Source organism: Astatotilapia calliptera, chromosome 4 (genome assembly GCF_964374335.1).
Source record: "Astatotilapia calliptera chromosome 4, fAstCal68.1, whole genome shotgun sequence".
NCBI lineage: Eukaryota > Metazoa > Chordata > Actinopteri > Cichliformes > Cichlidae > Astatotilapia > Astatotilapia calliptera.
The window spans coordinates 1,499,392-1,516,385 of NC_137425.1; the positions used below are offsets into that span (position 1 = coordinate 1,499,392).

General features: G+C 42.9%; 1 protein-coding gene across 1 annotated transcript in view; it reads right to left on the reverse strand.

The window, feature by feature from the left end:
• The window catches only part of doc2a (double C2-like domains, alpha), a 66,219-nt gene that overhangs the window by 24,708 nt on the left and 24,517 nt on the right, over positions 1-16,994 (reverse strand). The window contains exons 4-6 of the mRNA XM_026163880.2: positions 16,098-16,172; positions 12,155-12,264; positions 606-732 (exon numbers count right to left, since the gene is read on the reverse strand). Coding sequence (XP_026019665.1) covers positions 606-732; positions 12,155-12,264; positions 16,098-16,172 — 312 coding nt within the window. The remainder of the gene's footprint in view (positions 1-605; positions 733-12,154; positions 12,265-16,097; positions 16,173-16,994) is intronic.

Genomic DNA, 16,994 nt, shown 5'->3' on the forward strand with positions numbered 1-16,994 from the left:
AGACGTCATTCGTTGCCTGGTGATTTTATTGCATTACGCTGAATTTTTTCACGTTGGGTGACCAATTGCACAAATTCCATGTTTATGTTGCAGTCAGTCTGCTGATGACAGCAACTTGTCACCAACATCTCTTTAAATCCTCTGGTTGTGACCAAGGTAGCTGAGCATCTGTGTCGTCCTGCAGTTACGTTGCCATCAGTGTTTGTGTATGTAGATGGCAACAGATTTGCGATGTCTCCCAGTTTATCACCGTTAATCGCCGTGTTATCACAGAGTGTATGTGACTGTGGACCTGATCCCACTCAGCTGCACACTGACTCAGTCTGCAGGACCTGATTGGAAGTGACCACAGACGGGGTCTCCATCTTCAGATCAAACACTTAAAGCTCTACAAGTTCATCATCATGCTGCAGTTTTTGTTAGTGTGACTGCAACACAAACGTCAACCGAGGAACAATTTTTGAAAATAAACCCAACGGGATCCAAAATTCTTGACAGTTTCTGAAAGTCACAAAATTTTATCTTTTTATAGCTTTTAGGAAACGTGTAATAACATTTTCATTATTAAAGTCTTTTTCCAGCGTGTGCGCGTGCGTGTGTCCTACCGGTGGTGGATGCTCCAGGCAGGTGTGGAAATGTTTCGTCTGGTCGGGTTTCACGCGCTTCAGAGGGACTCGGGACTCCCCGATTAACTCATTATGAGTCAACTTGTCCTCGTCACACACGGACAACCTGAACAAGGAGAGGAAGCAAAGGAGTCAGGAGGGGAGGGAAGGAGAGGAAAGAGGAAAAAGTAGAAAAAAACAAAGAACTACTGTTGAAATGAAATAAACAGGAGAGGAGTGTGAAAGAGCACCAGAGGCAGGAAAGGAACCAGGACATAGCAGAGGAAACAAACAAAATGAATTTAGGAGACAGGAGATGAAACTGCAGATGTATTAGGAATATAGTAAAGATTGCATGAAACAGTAGAGCAGACAGGAAAGGGATCAGAAAACAAATGAAGGAAAGGAAGCAGGAAACAAATCAGAAGGAAAAGGAAAAATGAATGGGATAAGGAAACAGCAAAGGAAACAAGAGAGGACAAAAGAGATGAAACAGAGGAGGAAACAGGAGAGGGAATGGCAAAGGAGACTAGTGAGGAAACAGGGGAAGAAGCAGAAGAGGAAATAGGAATGGAAACACAGAAAGGGATAGGACAGTGATAAGGAATCAGGAAACTAAGACCAGAGAAGGAACAGAAATGTGTAAGAAGACGAAAGACCTGGCAAGGAGATGAAAATGGGAAAGGAGACAGGAAACGAAAGAGGAAACAGCAAAGCAATTGGGAAACAGAAGAAATAGAACAAGAAAAAAGACTGAAAACAGAAGAGGAAATAAGAAAGGAGAGGAGGAGATTACAAAGGAATCAAAGGAGGAAGCTGAAAAGAAACATGAGAGGAACAGGAAACAGGAGGAATAAAATAAGGAAGTACATAAAGGTCTGAAGCTCAAAACAACCTTTTTTTCTCAATGAGAACTTTTAAACACAAGCTCACAAAGTACTTCACAGACACAGGAAACACACAGATGCACCTCTAAGAAACCGACGACATAACCGAGTTCAAGATGAACCTCCGCCCGCACGCCGAAACAAAAACAGCTTTATTCTTCTTTTGCTTTTCAGACTGAGATTAATGATCATCTTTAGAGCGTTTCAGTTTCCGCCGCATGGCCGTGTTTGCATCTCATACTTTATTCAGTGGGAGAAATCTGGACACGAGCAGGAGGCAGAGGGAGAGTCGACCTCCTCGGGCTCAACGTTAGACTGGAACTAGTTCAGAATATCATTATTCCCGCGCTTCCTCTGGGATTTCTGACAGTGATTCACGCTTCTCCTCACGCCCTGATGCATAACAAATTTCCCACGTGTGGGACTAATAAAGGTTATCTTATCTTATCTTATCTTATAACCTCCGTCAGCCGCAGGCGTAGGAGAGGAAACCCTCCTCCTCTTCCTCCTCCCGCTGCTGCTGACAAGCACTTGACAGCTCTGAAAAAGGTCGCGAGTGTGATCGCGATCAAACTGCAGAAGCTGCCAGTGAAAAAGCAAAATGTCAGATCAAACGAAGCTGCCGACTCCCGACACGCTCCTCCTCATCCAGCCATCAAACACGGCACCTCCACAGCCTGTCGGGTGGTGTCGAGGCTGAGCGTCAGCAGGCCTTCGTCCAGTTCATTTACATTTAGCACACAGTGAGGGAAAGATGCCGGCTCTAACATCGAGCCCTGCTGAGGTTAGTTCATACCAGACAAGAAAGGAAACAGGAAACAAGAGGAAGTAATGAAGGAAAGAGCAGGAGATGGGAGAGGATACAGAGGCAGAAATAGCAGAGGAAACACTATAGGAAACAGGAAATGGGATAAGCAAACATGAAAAAGAAAAGGACATTGGGAAGGAAATGGGAGAGGAAACATAACAAAAAAAGAGAAATAATCAGGAAGCAAATGGAAATGAGACTGGAGAGGAAAGAAAGGGGAAAACACTGAAACAGGAAGTGACAGGGGAAATGATAAGTAGACAGTAGCCTAAATGATGCGAATCAGACAGTGAATGAAACATCATCAGGGGAGACATCAAAGAAAAAAACGATGGAGAAAGATGAGGAGACGTGGAAACGACCAGAGAGGAAGAGGACACAGGAGAAGAGAAACTGGAGCGACAGCAAAGGCGACAGGAAACACAGGAGAGAAAAGTAAAATAAGGAAGTGAGAAGAGAAGAAATGGAACAGCAGAGGACAAAGAGAGGCAGAGAGGAGTAGGAATACAAGAGGGAACGAGACAGGATGGAAAACAGAGGGAACGAGAGGTTTAAGGAAATGTAAGAGGAAACATGAGAGGAGACAGGAGAGCAGTGTTGGTTTGTGCTGAGACCAGAGGCAGGAACGGCTTCATCCACCCTGCTGGAGTTTCACCTGTTTACATCTTCTTGTTCTGACAGTGTGTAAACACACACACACACACACACACACACACACATGCACACACACACACAGACACATAAACACACACACACACACACACACACACACACACACATGCACATAAACACACACACACACACACATGCACATAAACACACACACACACACACACATGCACATAAACACACACACACATGCACATAAACACACACACGCACATAAACACATGCACATAAACACACACACGCACATAAACACACACACACACACACACACACACACACACACATGCACACACACACACAGACACATAAACACACACACACACACACACACATGCACATAAACACACACACACACACACACATGCACATAAACACACACACACACACACACACACACACATGCACATAAACACACACACGCACATAAACACACACGCACACACACGCACACACACACGCACATAAACACACACGCACACACACACGCACACACACACACGCACATAAACACACACGCACACACACACGCACACACACACACGCACATAAACACACACGCACACACACACACACATAAACACACACACACGTTTCTGCTTTTCATCAAACTGCATCAGATCAAACGTCGTGTTGGAGACGGACGACAGACGGCGTCGGCACAGCTTCCGATTAAACCTTAATACAAACGGCATTTTAAATGTGGATGCAAACAATGTGGGAATGCTGACGGGAAAAATCGAGACAGCGAATGCTGTGAGCCGAGCGTGTCGCCAAGCTGCTGCCCACCAGATATATTTATAAAAACTGAAATTCACAGCGTGGAGCGCGTCGACACTGAGCCTGTGTGTTTGGGTGACTGACCTCTCCTTAGCAAGGCTTTTATTTTTATTTACAGCCTGAATCTGTCTGAGATTGCCAGCTTCTGGGGATCAAATCGGTTCAAAGGTCAGAAGCCTGCAGAGCTAATACTGAGAAATCGAGACATCTTTATCTGAACATAATGAAGTCGTGAACTCTGACCCAGACCACGAACCTAAGCTGTGCTCTGACCTCTAAACAGCAGCTTAATGAGGCGAAGTCCACAGAAGCTGTGAGAACAGTTTTAGAAAAAGGGGATTTTTCATAAGATTTGTAAAGAAAGTGAAAATATAGACTGTTTTTTAAAAAGAAACTAGACGAAGAAATAAGGAATTGTTTAATATATAAGACCACAGCTGTTAAGATTGGCTTTAGCTTCTTTTAAAGAGATAGCAAGGATAGTGGAACTGCAGCCCTGCAGCAGTATATTAATGACTAACCTCATGTTGTGGATGGATTATCTCAGTTGTTCTGACTGAAGTTTGGTCCGTTTACAGCATCCTGCCGTGCGATTACATTTGTCTCTAACCATTAGTGATGCTCGAATCATGAACGAATCGTTCAATACTCGAGAATCACTTTACTGACTCATGAATCATGATTCACAAGCCCAACTGACTCACTGACTCATCCCTGTTGCTGTTAGCAGCAATGTATCTAGCTTATAATTAAAATTATGGAGAAAAACACAACATCCAGTATCTTAACAAAAAAATTTCTGCTCTGAACTGGAAGAAAAAAACGTGAGTAGAAGCTCACATCAAGAAAATAGCTCCTCGGTTCACAGTAGCATCGCTCTGCTAACATGCTAACAGCACATTTGAGCTACTCACCCCCTTCCCTCCTGTGCTGAATCATAGAGCGAACGAATCACTCACTCACACAGTAAAAAGAATCAGATTTACCATCACTACTAACCATCAGGAACCATCACGTTGACTTTTATCGAGTGGAAGAAAGTTAGCATCATCCTCCAGCTTCAGTGTTTATGCTAACATAGCTGTGTCGCTAGCGATCACGTAGCACATCGAATTTAATAAATTCTGTTTTCATTGTCTGGATGTTAAACCTGGTAAAGCAGCCACGCTATCATTGTATTACAGATGAAAGTGCAGTTTGTAGCTCAGTGATGCAGCAGAGTTTGGACCCGGAAACAGTTAATGACGTCAGACACACAGACCGGATGGGCTTATTATTAGTTACTAATCACTCTAATAGGAGTGTTGATGCTATCATTAGTATTTTTCTTTCCTTCTTTTTTGTCTCCTTTTGTGAGATACTGAACCCCAATTTGCTCTGTTGTGTTCATCAGAGTGTGACTGTCAGACAGAAAGTATTTAGGTGTAGAAAAAACCTTATGTGAATGAGGCGCGTTTTATTTGACTGATCCCGTAGAGTAGAAACTGCTGTATAACCACAGATTAATCCGTGATGTAGTGAGTCCACGAAAGGTACACATCTGTGTGGTTACACAATGCCTGAGCTGACGGGGTGAGAGGCTGTGTTTTTAAGCCCCGACTCTTTAATTAAGCTTGTTTTCCAAACAGGTGTTTTTGTTCAGAAAGCAAAAACCTGTTTGTTAAAATGTGAAGTTTTATAACCGAGACTGTTTTAGGAAGTAAGGACATTAATACAACGGATTCTTAGACGTTTTTCAAGTTTTGAAAAGTGAGAAGTGTCATCATCTGACTTTTACAGCATAGTGAGGAGAGTATTTGAATGACACACAGTTTCAACTTTTCCCCCAACCTTCGAAAAACGTTGTCGCAGCGCTGAGATCAAACCCAGATCTCAGCTGTTTTCATCAATGTTCAGCTCTTTAATCCAGCCAAGGTTTGACACTTATGGTTTTGGCGTGGGCCAAACTGAAAAGAGTCAAACAACTCCTGTGCACGGGAGGCCAAAGAAACGCCGCACTTACTGGGCTGCTGTTGCTCGGCTTACTTTTTCATTTGGATTTCAGAGGTTTTCAGGCTGTGAGCGAGGAGCAGAGACAGAAGAGTCATACGCTGCACATCAGATCCAACGATATCATCTGTATCGTTACATCTGATGTGCAAACTCATTTAGAAATCAGAGCACTGAGAGTCTTCATGTTTTTATACTTCAGTGACGGCTCAGATGAAACGATTAAAAGCTAATTCTGCGGATTCAGTCTTCAAATTGTAAAGAAATGAAAGGCTACAAAAGCAGCGGGTAATGGCCCCGAACAGCCGAGCTGCAGACAGAAATGACCGATAATCACCTGAGGCTGCAATTACCAGATAACGTCTCTCTGTTCAGTCTGCTTTCATGGCTGTACTGGACCTCCATGGGATGAAATATAATATAAGTCTCTTTTATTTATGCAGCTTCAAATCACGGATGCATGTCAGAAGCTTAAAGCCAGAGACTGATGACTTAAGGAAAAGTTAAAGCTCCCGAAGCAACAAGACAGCAAAGTTTTACCTCTAAAGAATAAAACTTGTGTCAGCCAGAATTTATTATCCCAAATCCCTTTAAATCCAAGCAGATCACAGCTTTCTTTGTAAAGAAGGGAGCAGAGTGTTTGATGATGAAAAGTTTTGGAGTGGAGGATCCCGTTAAGGAGCCAGGACAAGGAGGTCACTGCTTCAGGAGGAACCGTGAGACGCCAGCTCGTGTTTCCCTCACAGGTTCATTCACAGCTTTGCTTCGGTGTTTTCCACACGTTTGCTCCCGAGCTCCGTAATCGAAGGCTTCCCGCTGCGTTCACCGTCCCGCTGTGCTGCAAACACATGTTTATCAGTACAGGGGGGCTCCATCATTTAGAAGACCACGCCACAATTCTCCACAGGACACTTCTGATTATGCTGCACTCTGAAGTCAAATGAAAAAGCAGCAGGACGATCACGTTGAAAGGAGCTGTTGCCTCTGTCATATGTTCTGTACGTCACGCATGTTGCCAACAGCCTGGAGGGCAGAGCACGCTGTATTCTGCTTCTACGTTCAGCTCAGATCCTTCAGTGATGTGCACCAAGATGTTGGAGATCTTCTACCAGTCGCCAGAGGTGCCAGCAGGGTCAAGGCTGGAACGATTCAATCATTGGTCAGTCAGTCAGTGAGGGTCAGGACTGAACACACTGCTGTCCATCGTGGAGAACCCATCGTGGAGAACCCACCTGAGGAACGCTGCAGGAGATGATGCTGTTCTCTCTGCAGGTGAACACTCCTGTCAGGACAGACTCCACACATTTCTGGATCGCCCTTCATGCTGCTGTCTCTTCAGGTTTACACTCTATATATTTTTATTAATGCCGCTTGCACTACCACTCTTTCTCTCTTGCACAATCTCAGTGCACGCTACATCGTCTGCACAGTTCAGCATGAGTCTGATTTTTATCACTGCTATACATAAAAATTTGCACTACTGCATTATTAGTCTTTCACTTTACTATTAACAGTGTTGATTTTGTGAATTATACTATTTTATTCTGTATGCTGCTGTGGAAACAGTAACTTCTTCTTCAGACCAGCACAGTATCAGAGAATCAGTACAGACGGTGCTGCATCGTTGGACCCAGACAGACTATTTATTACTGCTGCCACTGTGACACCCTGTGATAATGTGTTTAAACATGTTTCAGCCCTACAAACCACAGCTTCTAACTGTGACTGCTGCAGTGAATGACAGCCTGGTCAGGGTTAGGTTTTCACTCAGTCGTGTGGTTGTTTCTCTCATGAACCATGACCGAGGACTTTCTAACTGCAGGGACTCACAACAAGTTTAAATAAGAAGCCACAGATATTCTGATGTCCGTGATCAGGCAACAGGCACGTGCAGAGGAGGGGGGGGGGGGGGGTAGAGGGGCTTGAGCACCCGCCCCTTTCCTGATGGGTGCCCAAAGTGCCCTTTTGTTGAGGTAACTTTTTAAAAAAAAATAATTATTATTTTTTATGTGTGTGTGCGTGCGGAGTCCTTTCTGTGCCCCTCAACAATAATATTTAACTATTAATCACAGTTTTGCTAAATAAAAGGATCTGGCTTGCATCAGTCACATGATCACATTTAACCAATGATCACTCTTGACGGCAGAACGCGCTGGTTACGAGCCGGGAACGAGCTCACAAAGAGCACGCGCATTTTTAGCGGTCCGGAGCTGCAGGAGAAACACAAGTTAACTCAGAGACACAGACTGATGCGACAAAACCAGTAAGTAGGTGCACAGCGCACACTGTAGTGTGTAGCACCCAGGAGTATTAGCTTATTACGTACACGTTGGACTGACGAACTGAAACAAACGAGCGTGCTGTGTGTGCAACAGCGTGACAAACATTACCTGTCCTTTTATTAACTGCACAGGTAGTGCTGGTCACAGCTGCTGGCTACCTGTGTAAGGCTGTCATGGGTCTGTAGCTCTGTCACCGTTTTAGGGAACATATTTCGTTTTAAAGTATTTAGAACATATTTAGTTTTAAAGTAAGTTTCCGGGCTTTTCCTGCCTTTCTGGAGGGATTATATTTCACTAAAAAACGATCTAATATGCATGTCCACATAATAATTATTATAATTATAATATATTAAAAAACACAAGCTGTATTTTAAAAAACATACATTAAGAAGCAGATTATATTAGATTTATATTTTAAATAAGACAAAATGTGGATGTTACAGCAGTAAAATGATTGTATCTCTACAGTTTAAACATGTAATAAGCTTTGCCCCTGCACAGAGTGGATAGTGAAACAAATGCAATCATCATAATGACATTATTTCATATTTATTACTTCCCCCTCCTCTTTGCTTTATTATTGTAGCTCTAGTAATAAATAATAATGTAAGGATTCTGGATCAGCACCATGATGCCCATAGTATATACAGTATTCAGAAGAAGGTCTAAAGTGTCACTGTGTGTGCATGTGTGTGTTTTATGTATATAGATTTTTTTAAATTATTACTCATGATATAACATTGTGCAGACATGCCTGGTAAGGACATGAGGAGGAAACAGCAGGAGCTGTGTGAGGCTACTAAAGGCAGGGCTATAACATTTTTCTGTCATCATTTTATTTTAGATTAAGTGCAGGAGTTGTTAGGTGTGGATAATTAGATTATAGTTTATTGCAATAGCAAGTTGTGCCTTGTTCTCAGATAGACAGCAAGTGGAGAGTGATATATGAAATGATGGGAAGGAAGGAAGAAGAGAAGCAAAGAGTGATTCACAGGCAGAGCCTAAATTATTTCTCACAGTTTTTTGTGTCCTTATGGTTCCAAGCGCTGTCACCAATCTTTGCATTTTGTTATTATCTCATGACACTTGTTTAATCAGCTACCATCTCTTCTGTGGACTTTTTAATGTCTACAGTCTCAGATCAACACAGCCCTGCCCTTCCCATATTAGATTCTTGATGAATGTGTGTTGTTATTCAGCCTGGTTCAATGTGCCCCTTTTTAACTTTGGGCACCCGCCCCTTTAAACCTCTCTGCACGGCCCTGTCAGGCAAGTGGGGAGTCTCAGTATGGTCTGAATCTTTGTCATTGCTCTTTTATTTACTTGATGGTAGTTTTCACCAGTGTTGGGTAAGTTACTTTAAAATAGTAACTTAGTTACATTACTAGTTACTTCTCTCAAAAGTAACTCAGTTACTTCAAGTTACTCGTTACTTTCAAAGTAACTAGTTACTAGGGAAAGTAAGTTTGGTTTTACTCAGAATTCTCTTGTTAATGTGTTGCTTCCATAACTTTGCAGTCTTCTAGCTTGCTTACTTGCCACAGTGCACTGTGCCACCTACCAACAGAAAGGAAAAGATAATGTGCACATTTCCACGAGAGAAACCCCACGCCTGGACCGTCATTGACTGCTGCCATGATTCTAGCCTACGTCACAGTGTCATGTGCGCCTTTTACATCCAACACAAAAACTGCAGTCGTGGTGCTTTCGATTGTACTCAGAACTCTGAAATTCTGCCTTCTGAGTAGGAAGATGTAGGTAACAGCAGACTGCAGATGAGCTGCATACAGGGCTGGACTGGGACAGAAAATCGTCCCGGACATTTTGACTAGAGACCGGCCGCCATTATAGGAAAAATCATAAAGCCTTTGAATGAAAACAAACGCTGTTGTGACAGTGATGTTCACTGTTCTGATGGTATATATGCATCAATCTATCAATCGTTTGTTGTAAGACTCAGATAATTATTTTTTAAAAGCGAGACATTTTAAATGAGAATAAGAAAGTATTTCTTTGTGCCCCCCTCTCCCTGTTAATGCCCTACATGGCCCCCTGGCAACACTTTGCTAGACCCGCCCCTGCACAGTCACCAGCTGTCAGCTACTTAGAAAAGGATCCTGGTGTTATTTGTCTCTCAGAAACAGTTCATAACTTCCCTTCAACTCATCCATGTCACCTAAAAGGTAAACCTGTTTCTCCATCACAGCTCTGATGGTTCAGTAAGGACATCTCCTGGTTTCATCTTCATGTTTCCCTCTCACCAGATAACCAAACCATCATGACCAGCAGCTTTACAGCTGTGGCTCCAGCAAACATCAGCTGATACTAGAAATTAATATTAAATAAACTCTAACAACAGCTGATCAAGCTTAAACGTGCTGCTGTTGTTTAGTGCGACATCCGCTGGTTTCCTCTTTCGGCGCAAAGTGAGCGATAAATAAACAAGAGAGCCGATCAGCTGATCATTGATCAGTTTCATGACTGAAGTAGAAACAGGAGAGGGAGGGGGGAGAATGAGAGAAGAGGCAGCTGTGCAGCAAAGACACAGAATAACTCCAGCTTTGTGTCTTTTTCATTGTAGCTGAATTACGGGACAAACTGTTCCTTTTCACCTCAATAAGAAACGCGTAATATTTTCTCTGAATACCAGACGGGACGGTTGGCAACTCTAATAACTTATGAACAAAATAAAGTTCAACATCATTAACTTCATAGCACCACCCAGCTGTATAGAAACTCCGTCATGCTAGCTAGCACGCAGTACGGAAAAAGTCAGCATAACGAAAATAAACTCCACCTAAGCTTGGTTCATATCTGACCCAGAGAGACTGCAGGTCATAACTTCTTACCTGAAGTTCAGTTCACACTTGGACCGGCGGCCGCCTCGGGTCTCTCCTCTTGCCTCCCCTTTCCTTCATCCACCTGCTGGCCTCCACCACTTGCTAATGTTACTGAATCTGTGGAAGCTCCGCGATAGCCACCACACGAAGTAACGAGTAACGAGCCTATCTAAATCCCAGTAACGACTAACGCGTTCCTGATTTTGGCATAATAACTAGTTACCGTGCTCGTTACCACAATGATAACGTAGTTACTGTAACGCGTTACTTAATAACGCGTTAGTCCCAACACTGGTTTTCACTCTGTGAGTTTATGAATAATGTTAGGCACACGCTGTCCTGGGTCGCTGATCCAGTGCTTTGTGTTCTGGTGTTTCCAGAGTGACTCCTAGTTCAGTTTTCCATAGTGGCTCTGGTTTCGTCCCCTTACTGTTTTGCTTGTGTGTTGTCGGCAGTGTTTCCTGTTTGTCAGTCTTGTTGTCATGTCCCGTCCATTATTCGTCTCAGTGTTCGGTCTTTAGCAGAAGTTCATGTCTTGTCTCTGCAGTGCTGCGTTTGGGTCCAACCTCTGCTGGCACACAGCTGGACCCTCACACCGACATCAGATTATGGACACTGAGAGTTAATTTCTGGGTTTTTGTTTGCAGTGTAAATTATTTCAACATGCACCACTAAAAATCTGGGGCATGTTTTTACCTTCATCAGGGGTAAAACTTATTTACCAAATCACAGCTTGTGGTTTTGTAGAGCAACTTGCTATTTGTCCATGTTAGCTTAGTGTTAGCCATCATCAGCCAGAATAAAGATGGCTGAGGCTCATTTGTCATTTAAACCCAAAAGTCTTTCTGATGTTTACTGTAGTTTTTTACGATGGCTTCATTCACTACAACAAGCCTTTTTTGGCTGCAGCTGTTTATCTGATAACTCTGACAAACTGCTTTATTCACAGCAGCTCGCTGTGCGCTCTTTGCTGTTGTCTCTGACTCTGTGAAGGACTGATTCAGTCCAATCAGACTGTTAGAGGCAGCCAGAGAGTCGGGGAAGGATCTTGATACAATATTGGCAACAAAAAGTGTTTGATAGCTGCGAAAAGCAGCAAAGACAACATTTAATTTCATCTTGGTGCAGCTTTTTGCTCCGACAGCTAAACTAATGAAATGTGACAACTGAGCTTCATATGTGAATGTCAGGATGTAAGAGCAGCTGATTAATGGCTGTGAGCATAATTGCTCTGAAATGAGATGTGATGAATTATCCCCAGTGTGTGTTTGTCACACACGCAGATATAAACACAGACCTCAGCGTCTTCCTGTGCATGTCTTCCTCTGTGATGCCAACATAAGTGAGCGTTTCATTCCACACTGGATTCAGGGAGTTACGGATCGTCCTCGTTTTCAGCTTATTGGCCTGAAGGACACACACACACAGAGATATTAGTAATTACTAACACAGTTTGACATTTCATTTCAGCAGCTCTGCACAGAAGTTCAAACAGTGCAGAAAATGTGTTTAAACCTTTTTAAGCTCAGGTATGAATCTCATTAAAGACTGAATTCGTGGCTGCGTCGCTTCAAGACAAAAGTCAAATAAAAATAAGATCCCATCAACAACAGGACGAAAGGAAAAACAGGTCAGAGAGAAGATTTTCTTTTTCACACCAGAGCCAAGATGGAGATAAACTTTAATGTTATTTGGGGACCCAGACAGTCATTGCTGTCTCCTCACAGCAATAAACTCAAGTTCACAAAGATTGCACAATTAATAAAGCAAAAATCAAAGCATCACTTCAGCGAAGGTGCCGGAAACCCGCCGAGAGACTTAACTAGCATCAGGATAAAAGTCAATCCGTCCTCAGTATTTTTACACATTGCTCGTGTCAGGAGGAGGATTTCGTTTCATGGCTTTGAAACGGCTTCTGAAAATCCTGAAATGAGCCGAAGCCAAAAATGTGCTGCCAGCACCACCACTGAACCGTGGACGCTACATTTCAGGCGCTCACAGGCGGCTTTACGTAAACACAGAGGCCACGAAACCAGAATAAAATCACTTTTTACATATTTCAGCTGACTGTATCATGTTCTTCTCATTTCCAGCTGCATATTTTTATTCTTAGAGCAGTTTTGCATCGTTGACTGCTCAAAGTGAAGCGCTCTCACACAAAATAACCTCCGTGGGAAACAAAACCTTGTGACACTTTTTTGAACATGATCAACTTTGTCAAACTGATGTCAGTTTGATTTTCTGAAGCATGGATATTAAAAGGTAACAGTCACGTGATTCCAGCCTCCTAACTTCCTGTAACTTCCTGTAACTTCCTGTCTTTGACACGACAGCGCTGAGTGTCCCCAACAGCTTCTGTAGTCTAACTGTTCATAATGGTAAATGAATAGTTATTAATAACTAAGCTCAACTTTTTGAACCTGAATAATCAGATTTGACCAATCAGACCACGAGGTCGACTTTTCTTCACGCTGAGGATGAATTTTATCCAAAAACAACATGTTTGGTGTTATTTGTTACACAGGAAGTTCAAAAACGTCCCACTTTGTCAGAACGCACTCGGTGTGACCCGACGGCCGCTCTGACCGCGTCTACAGCACGCCACCAGTCGGGCCTACAGTGGTGCATGTCTGCATGTCTGAGTTTGAAGCTTGAAGTGAAGCGCTGTGAATACTGTACTGATGCGCTGAACACTGACTTCATTATTAGAACCTGACCGTGTTTTATGTGAACGCCGTTGTAACGGCAAATATTTGAGAGGAAATAAGAAAAAGCAGAAAAATAAATCTGGTCGGTCTGTGGCTGTACGAGCAGAGTGGCACCTTTACCTCCGGCTCATCAAAATGCAGAGAGAAAATAACAATGAGTCAGTGACACCGATGTTACCCAAGCTGCTAAAAAAAACAAAAACTCAACTCGACCAAATCTGGTGTGAGAGAAATAAACAACATCCCCCATATGGAAAAGATAAATCTTATAAAGTTTGTATCTGTCTTGTGTGAAACTTGTATGAAAAGCATACAGGAGTGAAAACAGATATAAGATCCCTTAAAAATTATATAAATGAAACTTGTATGTTTTGGATACTTACTAAAACAATGTATGAAAGTAATGAGAAAGTGGCCACTTTCATGAGTAATCACATATAAGTTTTTACTATTTCTTTTCCATATGGGCCATTTTAAGCAGCAGGAAGTGACACAGAGGTCAGAGGGCGATGCTTCGTCCTCTTATTTGTTCAGTTACACTAGCTGTGCTGCGCACCTCTCTGTAGGTGTTTGCTCCGCCCACAAAGTTCCCGTTTTCATGTGTAGAAACACGTCCGTCGACTGTTCATTTTCTGCTGATGCTACTTCATCCTCACGCTGGAGAGAATTTCACTTGTTCCTTTATCCAGCAATGAAAACGAAACAAGCGCCGAGCAAACAGTTTGCACTTTGGTCAAACTAGTGACATGAAAGAAAACAATTTATAACACATAAGATTCTTTTTAGGAGTTTCTAACCTGCCCACAGTGGTTTAGACTCAAGCCCGTCTTTCATGATGAAGGCTGTCGTGTCCTTCAAAGGGTCCAGTTTGGCTTTACTGTGAAACTGTTCCAAACAAAATCTTTAATTCACGCTGATGTTCGTGTGGGATGAACTGTTGTAACAGAGTCATCATCTTTACTTACGTTACAGCACCTCTGTGTGGCTTCCCCTAACACAAAGTCGAACGTCAACAGCAACTTTGTTCTAGATAAGCAGATAGGGCTGCGCGATATGACCAAAACCTCATATCCCGATATCAGACATCTATCGTCCGATAACCATATAAATCACAAACATGTAACATTTTCTGTAAATTCTGTGAATCTCGGGCAGCTCGACTTGCTTGACGTGTTTCCAGCTGCGCGTCGTGTAGCTGGAGTCGAGTGTTTTAACCGATGCATGAAACGACACATTTTTAGACATGAGTTGTAACGGCGCCGTTTTCTTTGTATTTATTACACGGCGTGCTGCGGGGAAAAGCTGTTCTAATGTTGGAGTCTAAGCTTTATTTTTTAGCACCTGGCGGCTCTTTTTTACTTCTCATCCGTAAATAATCTGCTCTTTCACATGATTCAGTTTATTTTGAAAAGTCTCAACAGGATCTTGAGCTTTATTGTGAAAGGTTTATGTGGAACATAAACAAGCGGACACGCGATGCTGTTATCGTCGTTGTTGCTAACGACAACACATAAAAACAGGCGCTTGTCCGTCCGTAGTGTGGTTATATTAAATATAAGAGGAAGAGAACTTTATTAATATAGCCACTACAGTGACATCAGAACATGAACAAATATTAATGTAAACAGTTTATTTTGAGACACCACGAAACAAACGATAGCGTGAAATGCAACGAAAGACGTTTTTATATCGTCATCAGATATATATGGTTATATCGAACAGCCCTATAAGCAGAAGTATGTGTAGCATCTGCAGGAAGGTTATTATCCCTTCAGCTGTTTCGTCAGGGCACTGATGTCTCCGTGTGCACATCTCTCCAAACACAGCAGGATCTAAAGGACGAGTAGTGTCTGATAGTCTGGGATGTTGAATTAGTCGGTACACTCAAATCTTGCCCTCGCCATGTTTCACTGGTATCACTGGTATAACCCTGTGGTATCGATCACAAAGAGGGCGACGAGCCGGCAGGTAGCAAAGTATGAAAGTGAAAGCATGAAATCTCAGAGATTAGTGCCGTGGTGAAGCAAGATGTCAGAGGAAAACAAGACAGAGGCAAAAACACCAGAGACACACGGTGAAAAATACTTTCAAAATAAAACAGGAAGTAAAGCATTTCTCATGAAGGTTTCTAACAGAGTGAAGTGATCTGGAGGCATCTGCAGTCATAACAACATTAAGATGACCTCCTTCACCTGAGGATACTCTGGAGCATCCTTACAAGCATCCTTCAGTTACTGCCACTAATGAGTCATCAGTCATTTTTGCCATCACCCACTGTGGAATGATGGGAGGTCAGCTGAGTGTTTCCTCTTTTTCCTTTCCCTTCCTGAGAAGTGCTGTAGTGCTCCTCATCAAGCTCATGCTGGAAACATGAGGCACAGCCTGCAGGTCAGAAACACCTGAACACTCAGTGGGACTTTCTTCTTCTTTCAACTGGAGCTTTTGAGGTCCACACAGTCTGCCTCCATCCTGCCCAATCCCAGCGTCCCGCTCTGTCACACCAACCCTCTGTGGTTATGAACGGTCTCTCACCTTACAGGCTCCGGGCAGCAGGTGCAGTTTGACGTACGGGTCAGCTAAACCGTTGAAGTCCATCGGCTTCAGACCCTGCAGATAACAGAAGCAAGTGAGCATATCATTATTATTATTTGATGTTTCATTGCATCCAGATTACAATCACGAAGATGGCGAGAGGAACGTCACGGCAGGTACAGCTATCCTCTACATGAACCGTGAGACTAACCCAGGAAAGGTTATAAAAACTATCATAATAATAAAGTTAAGAGAGGAAGTGAAATATGTCACCTGGAACGTATCATTAGAATAAATACAGAATCAGAACAGGAACCCAAAACCAAGAATTCCCACTTTACTATAAATCCAGCCGCTATAACCTGTGATTCCTGACATTTTCTCCACATCTTCTCCGGCTGTTCACATCTCAGGAGTATAAAAACTAAAAGAGGCGACAGGACAGATGATTTTTCCACACGGGCAGATGAAACACTTGATTTGAATCTCTTGACCTCATCAGTGGGAGCAGATCATCGTGACAAATTGCTCCTAAATCTCTTTCAACAGCTTTGACATTTGCAGTGCCGGCAGACGAAGCGATTTCTCCTTCTGTGCATATTCCCCTCCACCCCCACCCACAGCATTTTTAATGAGACCGAGGCACCACACAGAATCTGACCTTCCACATCTACCTGAAATACAATCCAGTGTCACAAGTGACAGCTATGATACCTCGAGTTTCAATTACATGTACTTTTGTTCATCAGTGTCAGACATCCAGTTTCATTTGAATGGTGTGAGCAGTTAGTTGGTTCAGCCACAGTCGTTCACGTGGACGCATGGCGTTTGTGTCTGACTCTCCTACAGCTTTGAGTTTGGGCTCCAGCAGCTGAAGCTGAAAAACCTGCAGTTCCT